At 41.1% G+C, this 13,494-nt stretch overlaps 1 protein-coding gene across 1 annotated transcript in view; it reads left to right on the top strand.

Moving 5' to 3' along the window:
* Window positions 1-552: 552 nt before the first annotated feature.
* The window catches only part of LOC139717095 (probable E3 ubiquitin-protein ligase HERC1), a 78,479-nt gene continuing 65,537 nt past the window's right edge, over window positions 553-13,494 (top strand). Inside the window, 14 exon segments of the mRNA XM_071628601.1 lie at window positions 553-684; window positions 2,339-3,321; window positions 4,204-4,299; window positions 4,961-5,152; window positions 6,113-6,280; window positions 7,000-7,237; window positions 7,839-7,982; window positions 8,656-8,783; window positions 9,372-9,516; window positions 10,079-10,250; window positions 10,753-10,887; window positions 11,439-11,604; window positions 12,400-12,525; window positions 12,914-13,123. Coding sequence (XP_071484702.1) covers window positions 2,392-3,321; window positions 4,204-4,299; window positions 4,961-5,152; window positions 6,113-6,280; window positions 7,000-7,237; window positions 7,839-7,982; window positions 8,656-8,783; window positions 9,372-9,516; window positions 10,079-10,250; window positions 10,753-10,887; window positions 11,439-11,604; window positions 12,400-12,525; window positions 12,914-13,123 — 2,850 coding nt within the window. The 5' untranslated portion in view covers window positions 553-684; window positions 2,339-2,391.

The following is a 13,494-nucleotide window of genomic DNA, read 5'->3' as shown; positions in this document are numbered from 1 at the left end:
GCCTACATAGACCTACTCCTATTTGTGAACATTCCGCCTGGTAATGTCGAGTCAGTTGCCAGTGCCTGCAACGACATTCCCTCCCCCCCCCCACCCCCACCCCACCCCCCCCCACACACACACACACACACACAAAAGGGGAAGAAAAATATAAAAATACGAACCGCAAATGTCTACGGAACGCGAAACTAATTCAAGATGTTTTTTAACTCAAATTGATAATGTTTTCTAAGTGCTTGATGAGAAGACTGATACAAAAACATGATCTACCCAAACCGATGTGCTTTTGTAGATGATGCTCTTCAAAGCTCAAATGTTATCATCATTATTTAATATTAATCGTATATTCATCTACAGTGTCCGTAGATTCTACACCATGATGCTTCACTTCTCGGTTACACAGTTCAGGGAGGTGAGGTCTATTATGACACCCCGACTCATGCCGATGCGACCGCGATAGCGTACGACAGACAACCGAACCCGGGAACGTGAACCCAGAAATTACAACTTGCAATACGTAAGCTAGTGTTCTCGCACGAAACCGGCGTATGGACAAGGCTTTCACCTTACAGTCGAGTTAGCTTGCTAACGTTATCTAGCGTTAGAGCTGAACTACTTCCAGCGTCTGTCAATGAAATGTCTTGACGTCCGAAAGAAGATCACTTTTCACTGCAGAAAAAAGAGGTTTGTGAATATTCTTTTAAGGTATTTCCCGTATAAAAATCAACCCATTCATTCAGTGCAGCGGTGAGCGTCCGTTCATCATGTTCACTGTTGGCTCCATGCATGCAGGAATGAATGGATTGCAATGGTAAACTGCACTGTGGTGTGAGCTGTGTGCGTGCAACCTTAGTCCCTAGTGCATTATATCAGTGCTGCACTTCATATTTTAGGTAGAGCACAGAGGTTGGCGAAAGGTTTATATTCTAGCTTGATATTTTTCGTTGCACTGTGACTATGTAGAGTTGTAATTTTTGCAATGTTGTAAGTTAATTGGTCTAGATATCTACCTGAGCGATGAGCTGAACATGAGTGGAACAAAAACTAGCTCTGTAGCTTGTGCAGACTCACTTGAACAGTTCAAGGAACTTTTATTTAATGACCCACCTTAAAATCACACCTTGTGATTAAGTCCACACCCCTTCTCTTATCGTGCACACAAGTCATATTCATCTCCGTGATAGGCTGCATTATATAGCCCTTTGAAGATTAAAGAAGAAGAAGAAGAAGATATCTAGTGTAAGTAGAAATCTAGAGTAGAGAATGTTAGAACTCTAGATCTAGTCTAAGTTACTTGAATGAGTCTATCTATCGACATTAATTTAATTGTTTTGGCACTGACAGGTCATTGCATTGGCCATTGGCATTGCCATCTTTTAATACCATCAATGTTTGTTATCATGGAATCAAGTGAGTGTCAGTGTGTGGTCTGTATGTCTGCTGCTGGACAGGGTGCACATGGTTGTTACCGCAACCCTTTTGTTTGTTTGTGGTATTGAAAGGAAGAAACCAATGGCAAATGAGGGAAGAACAGCTACCACTACCAGATCAGTACCCTACCAGATAGACAGTTACGTACCTACTGTATGTACTGGTAATGATAATGATAATTCACTGGCTTTTGCTATTATTAATTTGCAGAAAGAAAGCAGTATTCAACTTGGGGTGCGGTCTGTAATTAATACACCATCACAACCAAATCACGGTTTGTCCAACCCAGCCATAGCCAATCACATGCTGAACCAACACACATAATTATGTATGGCTATGGGACTACTGTATATAAATGCCATATATTTTGCGAGTCTAAATTTTCGCGAACCGGGAATTCCCGATGATTTCGCGAGTGGGTAAATTCGCGATGGTGGAGTCGTGTACTGAACGGAGAAGTACACGCGTATGTCACATCGACAAATCGGGATCAGAGTCAATATTTTCATGTGTCTTTAATTTCGCGAATAGCACTTGACTCGTGAAATTCGCGAAATTCAAAAACCTCGCGAAATATTCGGCGTATACAGTACATGTATGTCATGACAATGATAGTTCATAATGTGTAAAGTTGTATGTTCTGCAGTATGCATGACTATTATGATGTGAGTTTTGATACTGCAACTTGCATTCACATTTTCTCTCAGATGTGTGGCTTTCAGTGTAGACCATTTCTGGGATATGCACACTTTATGCTGCCACACTTCTCAAAAAAAAAAATGTACAGCAGGTGTTTAAAAGTCACATTTTGCTTTGTATTTAAACAGGTCGATGTGTTAATGTGGTGGGGGATAGATGTTTTCTTTTCCATCTCATAATTGTTGTGGCTTTCTTTTCTTTAACCCAGGCTGCATAACATCTGAATGATTGTGTGTCATTGTGTAAGTGGCAAGCATCCTGATGGCAAACTTAGCAGTGAAGTTAAAATGGATGGAACACATGAATGCCTCATGGGTCGCCGAGGACTGGGGCAAGATTGCCAGCAGGGATGGCGTGTTGGAGCTCTATGGCCGCCTTGTCAACAACAAGGAGGTGGTGGGGGCGCCCCGCCAGACCCTGCACCTGCAGGGCCCTCAGCTGCCGGACTTTGAGAGGGAGATTCCGTCCATCGAAGAGCAGGAACACTTCCTGGAGCAGCTGTTGGGTACCCAGCTGAGCCTGGCCAGGACCGTCTGTACAGACTCACCCTTCTCTGCCACGCTGAGGAAGCGACTGCTGATCCTGCGTAGGATCTTCCACTCCGTGTCCAACAAGTTCCACGACTTTGAGAAGGTGAAGCAGCAGCAGAAGATGCAGCAGGCGCACTCCCGCACGGTGGAGGAGAAGTCGTCCGGGCAGTGGGCCCGCTTTGGCACAGACGCCCTGATTGAGATGGGTGTTCGGACGAGCCTTAGCCTCCTCTTCGCTCTGCTACGACAGAACTGGAATCAGCCGCCTTCCACGGGGGCACCAAACATCTGTAACGATGTGCTACAGACGGCCAAGGATGTCGTTGTGTCCCTGCCTCCCCTCTCTCTGGCCAATGAGAGCAAGATTCCACCCCTTGGCACTGAATGCCTGAAGCAAGTCACAGGGTTCCTCAAGTCAGTAACAATGCCTACCTCTTGTGCGGATCTGACAGGGAAGAGGGTGGCGTGTGAGCTGGTGCTAGGACTAGCAGGCCAGCGAGGGTCCTTACAGCACCTTTTAGACTGGGTGGAGATGGCCCTTGGGGCATCTACAGCAGCAGTGACCCAGGGCATGGTGCAGGGACAGGGTGGACCTGAACAGAACAGTGGCATCTCTTTTGACTACTTCATGTCTGTTCTGGGACAGATGAGAAAGGCTACAGTAAGTTCAAAGTGGATTTATTCTTTTGGAGAGTGGGAAGTTTTAGTAGAGATTTGAGATGCTCAAATAGTGGTTACTAAATCAATCAAAGTTTATACTATCTGAAAAAGTGAATTGATAAAGAATTGAATTCATAAGTAGTTCATGTACACTTCCTCAAATTTAGGATTTGATATACTCTATGTTTTCGCGAGTATTATATTTCACAAGTCGGGATGTGCTGGACAATTTCGCAATGGGTGGAATTTGCAATTAACCACTGTGACAATATGAGAAGTAAAGTATTATCCTTTCTCAGGACAAATAAGTTTTTAATTTGGGGAATATCATTTGACTTGCAAAATTCACTAGAATAAAAACAGCAAAATATATCATATTAGCAGTTGTTATGAGTGATGATACAGAAAGTTGTCACTTCGGAGAAAGAGAGAATTGAACCAATTTACATCACTGTGTAGAGTCATTGTCCTGTTTACGGTGATATTTTATTTGTACATTTTTATCCAAACCTAATTTCAGAAAACAAAAGGATGAATGTAGAAAGACATTTTCTTGACTGATTGATGTATAGTTATTCACCTTAAGAAGTACTGGAAAGGGAGAATCTTTTTTTTTTTTTTCATAGGTTATTTTTCTTCCTTGCCCAGGTAAGATGAATTTCTCAGATTTTTTATCCTGTGGAATCAAGCTACAGTGTATGAGATAATATAACATACAAATAACAGTCCAAAAATTTGCTTGCTCTTATTTTCACTCCAGTTTCATGTCGTGCAAAATGCGCGAAAATTTTCACACTTTTGAAAATTGTCACTTTTACAGTATGCATATTGTAAATATGTAAGTACATTATGCTGACTGGTATTATCTTTTGTGAAATGTAAGGGGTCAGCTGCTGAGAGGGGCTCAGTCCTTGCTGAGATGCAGAGTACAAGGGGACTATGTCCACTCTACCAGGCTGCACTGTGTCTGATTGAAGAGGTGAGGCTATAGGCCCTTAGGGGCATCTAACTCTTTGGCTAGCAGGAGGCTTTTTACATTGTATGTCAACATTTCATTTCCTTATAATATGTGCACCATATTACAATTAATAGTTTGTGAAATTAAAAGTTGCCTTTGCTCTTCCACGTACTTCAAGATGATTAGATAAAGAGATACATATATGTACTCAAAGACTTAGCATAATTGAAAAAAAAAGCAAAATACACTATGATATGTCACAATTGATACGCTAGTTTTTAACATGAGTAATTGCTTTTGTTATATCATGTTGGGGTAATTAGAGTGATATATATGTCCAAGACTTGGCACATAAAAAACAATGCAAAATATCATGGGCCAACATTCCATAATGTAGCTGGATCTTTTGTTTGAAGTAAGCCCATTGGCTGTTCATGTAGTTATGATTTACATCTTACTTTGTGGAGGTTATTGTTTGTAATGGAGGAGGTACATGTAGATGTCTGTGTGCATGTTTGTGTGTGGCATCATAAATGCAAAGAGACCATTTTAACATGGCAGAGAATGTTTTGTTTTAAAACATGATAATTTTCTCTCCCATTAGTTTTAAAGATTTCACTTACTCGTCAAACCGTTGAATGGTTTGATTCAAATGATTGCATTCTGGTAACTGTCCCTATAGGTAGCCAGGCTGGCCACAGAGTACGCCCGCACCTGTATCAGCCCAGAGGACAAGAAGCCAAACAGCCTGGTTGTCTCAGAGAACAGCGAGGTCTTTGTGTGGGGCAGCAACAGCAGCCACCAATTGGCGGAGGGTAGTCAGGAAAAGATCCTGCTTCCCAAGATGGCAATCTCATTCGCTCAGAGCCAACAGGTTAGGTTGGAGGAGTTTTACTAATCAAGCAGCTATCACTACATTTTCATTTCAAGCTGAACAATGCCAGATTTTTTGCCTTAGTTTCCCTTCTTCTGGTATATCATTGCTGGGGTTGCAAGACCTTGAATCCTAGATTTTAGTGCAATTTTTTTTTATTAATTATCAGAATTATAATCAGTTATGAGATGTCCCATCCAAATCTTGCTGTCTTACTAGAAAAGTGAATCCACTACTTCATGTCAAAGGAAAGGCAATCACATTTGTTACAGTGCTTTGGTTGCCATGTGTTTTCACTCTCTAAAACATTTGACATTTTTTAGATTCAAGTTTTGTTGCCCCAACAGCAGTATGTTACGCCATGTAAGCTGGAGGTCTAGCCAGTCTTCCACTTGGCACGTAGCCTCATGGATTCTCCCTTCTTAGATAATATGTTGTTGATGTTAAAAACAGAACTTATATAAAACCAAAGTTCATGCAAATGTAGATAATATATGCATGGGAGACACGCTCCAATCAGAAATAGATTGGAAGAATGAAACATGACGGCGTGAATCTAGTGGAGTGTGGAAAAATTGTGTCTTGTAAAGTGTTATAGACTGTGCAAATGACTATGGGTTCATTTATCAAAAATTTTCTGAGGCAGAGTCACGATCCTAAATGTGTTTGAGGCAGTTTCAGGCGGTAGTTAATAGCAACCATGTGTAGAAATGCCGATTTGAAATGCCATTCAAAAATTGATCTGAAATGCATTTGAGACTACAATCGCCTATCTGTGAGTAGATAAATGCAATGATGTTTTGAAATGTGTTTATATCACCAATCTGCCAAGATCACCTTCTAGTATACAGGCCGTTGGTTTGAAAAAAAAACGAAAAAAAGTGGACTTCTACTTCCTGGATCACGTGAACCTGAACCTAAACTTGAGCAGCCACTAATATCTTTTTATTCTGTGATCAGATTGAAGCTGGACAGTACTGTACCTTTGTCATCTCCTCCGATGGGTCTGTAAGAGCTTGTGGGAAGGGCAGCTATGGAAGGCTGGGTCTAGGTGACTCCAATAACCAGACCCAACTCAAGAAACTCAACTTTGATAACAACATCATCACAAGGATATCATCATCAAAGGTAAGTTATGAGAACAGACACACGCACACACACACACACACACACACACACACACACACAAACCAAAAGAAATAAAAAACTAAAACAAAAACCTTGGAATAGGTTGGTAGATATGACACCTGTCTAGCAATCAGGAGATTGTTGGTTCAAGTCTACCCATGATTTTTATCTTGGCTACATGCTGCTACTAAAACACAGAATAATCAGTGTGTGTTTACGTTGATGAAGGGCCATTTGTTAATCAGTTGAAATAAAATCAACTCGAAGCAAGAATCATTAAGTTGAATAAAGAGTTGAATGTCATGCTTCCAGATGTCTAAATTTTTCAGGACTGAGGTTTCCAGAAGTTGCAAAGGTATTGCAAGCATTTCTCAAATGGTTAATATGCTTGCTTACAGGTTTCATAATGTAAGTAACTGATATTCATATTCAGCTAGAACTTTTGGGGTCAAGAGATTCATGTATGTTATTTAAGCCAGGCTAGCTCTAGCTTAAACTTTGCAGCAGCATCGACCAGACCAGTATTGTTTTGTGTATAGCGTGAATATATGATGATCGTGATGGTTGTAGGACAACTAGTCCCTGGACAACTGTGTCCATGATGACTTCTGCCCAGACTATCACTGCAGGACAGTTGCCCTCAAATATTGCCCCAAGGCCTTTGCTCCCCTCCCATAAAATGATCCTTTGTGACCTTTCTTCCACTCATCACCCCCTAGGGGTCAGACGGCCACACCCTGGCCCTGACTTCTGAGGGTCAAGTCTTCAGCTGGGGGGACGGTGACTACGGCAAGCTGGGCCACGGCAACACGCTGACCCAGAAGTACCCCAAGCTCATCACTGGGGTGCTGACCGGCAAGGTGATCGTCTGCATCTCGGCCGGCTACCGCCACAGTGCCTGTGTGACGGACGACGGTCAGCTCTACACCTGGGGAGAGGGGGACTATGGAAGGCTAGGTGGGTAAAAATGAGTGTCAATCATGGAAACACATATAATGTCAAATCTTGTGCCTCATCATGCATCTCAATGTAAACATACTTTGCCATGTAGTAAAAGCAAAAAAAAAACCCAAACAAACAAAAAGAAAAACCACCCTCATGAATAAAGTATGGGCATGGGCAGTCTGTAAAATGCCCCAAGTTTTCTTACACAATTAGCTCTTTTTTCATATTTTCGTTAATTTCGAATAGTCAGCTTCTATTTTATCGTGTGAAGGAATCTGTTAGTGCAATTTTCTAACATTTCATGTGGGTGTTAACTTATGTCTAAATCTGTTGCATGAATGTCATCCAAAGCTCCTGCATGGATTCAAGCTGCAGCATACCAATGTTGCAGACATTTCTTTGAATCCAAAGATCCTGCTCAGGAATATATCAGGATGTTGTAAGTAATGTTGATATGGAAGAAGAATAAGTCTTGTTCATACCCGTGCACTAATGTCAAAATTTAGTAAAGATGTTGAGATTTTAAGATAAAAAGGGCAATTCTTAATTCCACCATTCGCAGCATGTGAGGCAGCTTTCTTTCATGAGAGGTATTCGTGTTTGTGTTTATCAGGTCATGGGGATAGTAACAGCAGGAACGTCCCCACCCTTGTCAAGGACATCAGTAACGTTGGTAAGGTGGTTTGTGGGAGCTCCCACACTATTGCCGTGTCCCAGGATTGTCGCACCGTCTGGTCATTTGGTGGTGGAGACAACGGTGAGTCTGACCTTTGACCTCACATTCAAATTTTGAAAAGATGGGGGACTATGATGTATAATGCACCTATTATGAGTTTTGATTGACAGGTAGAAAATCAATTTTATTGATCATGGGACATGAAATGTATTTGTCTTGTATGCAACTCCTTTGTGAGGGCAGATGCACCTGTTCAGCGAATGTACTCTTTGCACCTGACATTGGAATGTATTGATCCTGGAATGTATTGACATTGGAATGTATTGATTTTAGAGATATCACTGTAAACAGGTCAGGCTTTGGTTTTAAAGGGGCAGAGCAAGCTAGATCAAATTACACGGTTGTATTGATATGAAAGGGCATATCATGGTTTCCTTCCAAATTTTTGTCGGTGCTTTCATGCACCCTTTACAGTGGCTTTTGCTTTTGTCTCTCCTTTCTAATAGCAGCCGTCGTAATCAAACATTGCATTTGCTACAGAGACGTCTGATAATTGTGCATATATCAAAGTTGTTATTGCCACAAATAATCAAACTTGCATGGACACCGCAATTATGTTTTCATATTGGCCCAGAAGAAAATTATTTTTGTGTTGAAACTAATATATTGCCAATTTACACTATATGTAAAAGATGAATTTATCAATAACATGTTTCATTTTGTTTTGTATGCTCATTTGTCTTTGGAATACTAGGCAAGCTAGGTCATGGGGACACAAACAGAGTGTACAAACCAAAGATCATTGAATCTCTGATTGGTCTATTCATCAAGAAAGTCGGCTGTGGCAGCCAATCATCTCTTGCCCTGACGTCTACTGGCCAGGTTAGTCTTGATTCAGGAAACATTAGCTTGTGATAGTGATGGTGGTTATGATGATGGTGATGATACTATTCTCAAATTACCTTTTTTTTTCTTCAATAGTACTTTGTCATTGAAAGAAGAGATATTTGGTAGAGCAAAAGTATCAAAGGATTATCACTTGTGAATCTATATCTTCACAGTTCATAGTGAATAGTACTTTAGAGTATTGTAGTATGAAATGTAGTGTTCAGTCATAATACTGCAAAAACTGAAAATGAGGAAGTGTATGATCACTCTGAGAATCATCACAGTACAGGATTTATAGCAACAAAACTATGTTTTCTGCGGGAACTTGTGTTAAAGTTGTTCTTTGCAGATTCTTTAGACCCACCAAGAAATTTAGTACCTTGCCTGGAACTTTGAACAGTGTACTCTGCAAGGACAATATATTGTATGGCAGATGGTGCAATTGATAGAGTTCTTTCTATTTTTAGATTGATTACACAATATCTAGCATAAAGTGCAGCAAATTTAGGTGTATTCCTTACTGTTAGATATACCCCAGTAGGCCTACTATTCATACCACTGTGATTTTGCTTGCTTTTTCAGGTATTTGCTTGGGGCCATGGTGCATGTCTGGGCTGTGGCTCATCAGAAGCCATTTCGCTGAGGCCGAAGCTTATTGAAGACTTGCAGTTTACCAGAATAGTAGACATGGCGTGTGGGGACAGCCACTGCTTAGCTCTCACACACGGTAAGTAGGATGTCTGTCTACTTGAAATCTGCTGTGACACTGTGGCAGAAATAATGTTTTGCTGTATTTGTGTAGCATGATGTATGTGGGTAATACCAATCACTTTTTTGTACAAATCACAAAGGTGAACTTAGAAGGGTGCATATCACTTGTCCATTTCTTGAAAGGCATTTAAAAAGAGACCACTTCACAGGGTTTGTACTACGTAGAAATGCCTTGAGTAGAATTCAAGGTTTAGATGACTTTCATGGTACATTATGTCACTTTGATGTACCAAAAATGTTATGGTGGGTGAAAGATAATTCTTGGCAGAAATATAAGACATTATGATATGTGGGTTTTGTTTTTTGTTTTTTGTTTTAATGAGAACACAATAAATTTTTGGATAAAGCGTGAAGAAATGATTTCTTTAACATTCGTTTCATTTCATACCATCCATGCCTTTTTAAATCATAGAATAAAAGGTTGATAAGAAAAAAAAATTGATGGGGTCATTGAAGTCTTCCTATGAACTGTGACTGTGTTTTGCATATTTTTAGCTCACCTGTCCTTTGTTCCACAGACAATGAGGTGTATGCATGGGGCAACAATGCCATGGGTCAGTGTGGTCAAGGCCACACCACTAGCCCCATCACAAGGGTCAAGAAAGTGACCAGTCTGGAAGGAGTGACCATTCACCAGATATCAGCAGGGACATCTCACAGCGTGGCCTGGACGGCTTTGCCCTCTGACAGGTCAGTGATCAGCGGTCAGTGGTCAGTGGTCAGTGGTCAATGCCTATAGAATAGACCGGCGTAGTATCATGGGTTGGCATCACAACTTGCAAAGGGACTTAAACCTTTTTGACACATTGCCAAACTCATCAAATTCCAACTGGTAGGTATGACTCTACGATACATGCATATTGTACCATATCCCCATGACACCAGTGCATTTTTAGATAATGGTTTAGTTGATTCAGTTTTGATTTCTTTGAAGTTATTTACAAGTAGCAGTGCTACAGTAAATTTTTATGTAAAATTTTGTGCAATTTGTCTGGAAAATCAAATAACTGGACTAAAAATAAATCTCATTTAAACAAAAAAACATAACATTTTATCCTTGAAAGATCCCTGTATATTGATTATTTCTTGAATCGGTCATCCTGAACTGGAGTTTGAACATCAAAATGGGACCAGTTTTCTGTTTATTGTCATGACAATAAATGTGACTTGTGCTTTGCTCCCAAACATTCAGACAAGTTGTGGCCTGGCATCGTCCATTCTGTGTGGATCTCCAAGAAGGTACTTTCTCCCACCTGCGTTCCTTCATTGAGCACTACTGTGAAGGGTTTAATAGCCCCACGCCTCCACCACCATTCCCCACCGCAAGGTGAGTCAATACGCACAGGTCTGAGTGGGTCAGTCAAAATTGCATGCATAAGTTAAATATGGAATGCTTAACCCACAGGGCCGAGTGGGTTTAGGCTGAATTCCATAGTTACCGCATGCACACTATATTTTGACTTACGCACGAAAAGACATGTGCATCATCTGTGTTATAGAGTGGGTAATTTTCTTTCGTGTTACCTAATGACAAATTCGTTTGATGCATATGTGTAGGTCCGTTGTATCACAAAAAATCCTACCATATAAAAATTCTACAATAATGCCTGAAATATAAGGAGATACCACTATTTTTCTTAATAAACCATAACTGTAAACAGTTAAATCTAGAAACAATTTTATCATAACTATTGTTCACATTTTGTGTATTTAACAATACTCAACATTGATTATGCTGATTGAAATTTTGACATTGGTTGTTTCCATCCCTAACCCGCAATTTAGAACTGTTTTGAAGCACTAAAACTTGTTTTTTGTTTCATCTGCAAAATGTCTCTAATAACATTTTTTTCCCTCTCTGCACCCTTCATGACACAGGGAACACCAACAGTTTGTGCTGCTGTGCCTGAAGCTGCTCTGTACCCACCTTCAGCTGGCCCTGGCAGGTGGACTGACAGCTAGCGTCCTCGGCTCTCAGGCCCGCCCCCTCAGACACCTCCTTTTTCGTCTCATTGATGCCAACACACCGCCGTCCATCCAAAAGGTTGGGTTTCAGTTTGATTGGCTTGATCCATTCAGTGTCAGTGCCATAGAATGCCATTATTTGGTGATGATGATGATGATGGTGATGATGGTGATGATGATGATGATGGTGATGGTGATGGTGATGGTGATGGTGATGATGATGATGATGATGATGATGATGATGATTATTATGATGATGATGATGATGATGATGGTGGTGGTGGTGGTGGTGATGGTGATGGTGATGATGGTGATGATGGTGATGATGATGATGATGATGGTGATGGTGATGATGATGATGATGATGATGATGATGATGGTGATGATGGTGATGATGATGGTGGTGGTGGTGATGGTGGTGGTGATGATGATGGTGTTGATGGTGATGATGATGGTGATGATGATGAAGATGGTAATTCTAATTATGATGGTGATGATTGTGATTGGGTGGTGATGGCGATGATAATGATAATGATGATGATGATGATGATGATGATGTAAAGCATGAAACAAACTGTAAACTGATGTAGATTATCATTCATCCAGTCGAAGTGTAACCTCAAAAATTCTTATATGTCAAAAAACTTTATTGGAAACTTACATCATGTGACATTTCGCCAATTGACAATCAGCTTCTTCTGGCATCCTTCCAGGGGAAGAATGGTCCTTATATATGTGAAGTACTGTAGTAGTGTTGACACTATAATTACTTTTGTTTTATTTGTAAGGGAATTGCCAAAAGCGGTGAAAATGAAAAGATTTGTTTGGTCTTCACTCTTTAATGATGTTTTATCCCCTCATCTTTGTCTACCAGGCTGTGAGTGATACTCTATCCATTGGGGCTCCTCTCCTCCTACCACCACTCAGGGAGCGTATGGAGCTCCTCCACTCCCTCCTTCCCCAGGGACCGGATCGGTGGGACAGCCTCTCTAAGGGACAGGTTAGTCCAGCGTAGATAATGAGCACTGTGATCTGATGAACAGGAGATTTTCAGCTTAGTCCTGCCTAGGGCTTTGACGAGATGTTTTGCCCTCTATGTCCATCTTGTCCCTGGCGATGCTGGGGTTATGCTGATAAGAGAGTGCTCCCAAAGACCAGTGGTAACAGTAAACAAAAATGAGTTTGCCCTTTGTAAATGACCATCAATTTAATTCGCTTGAACCATGGGTTGAAATCAAGAGATGAGGTTGAGAGTTTTGCATAGCAATTTTAGGGTTTCCTCCTTCCTGCATTCGTTCTCACGTGACAACCACGATTTGCATGCTTTAAGATGTGAGATGGACCAGTCCATTATGATACCACTTTCTATCTCTGCCTCCAACCAATAGAGAATGCAGCTGGGCATCGTTCTCACCAGTCTTCAGGAGAACATCCACGTTGCCTCCCTGCTGGGGTTCACATCTCCCCTAGAGGGGGAGCTTGATGCCCCTCTGGAGGTTGAAGGATCAGTCATGTCCATGGGGGCCTCTAATGGTCAGGACACTCACCTAGCAGAGGTCTTGATGAAGACTTTGCTCAGAAACCTGGGATATCACACAGTAAGTGGGAAATTGTTTTGTTCTTTGTAGTTATAATTTCCCTTTTCCGTCATCAATGCCTGAGGTGTGTAGACTTCAAAGCAGTGTATGAAACTAGACATTATGTTTTGAAAATATTCTCACACATTTCATAATTAAAACACTTAATCGTATGGCACAGTGTGCCAGGTTGAGGCCATTGATGCCATACTATTGGTAGTCACCTGGGGCGAACCACGAGGGGTTGGCATCATTTGCCCATTTTCTTATGTGAACAGATGGGTGGACCACTTCATCAGGTTACCACCCCGCTCCATTTGCGGTGAATGAATAAAATGGAATCTTGTACTACCATAAACACGGATAGCATTGATGAAGGAGATGATGCTTCA

This window comes from Diadema antillarum, unplaced genomic scaffold (genome assembly GCF_040938485.1).
Source record: "Diadema antillarum isolate AM-2024a unplaced genomic scaffold, OU_Dant_1.0 scf00000071, whole genome shotgun sequence".
NCBI classification, from domain to species: domain Eukaryota; kingdom Metazoa; phylum Echinodermata; class Echinoidea; order Diadematoida; family Diadematidae; genus Diadema; species Diadema antillarum.
This window is presented reverse-complemented; position numbering and strand designations above follow the sequence as displayed.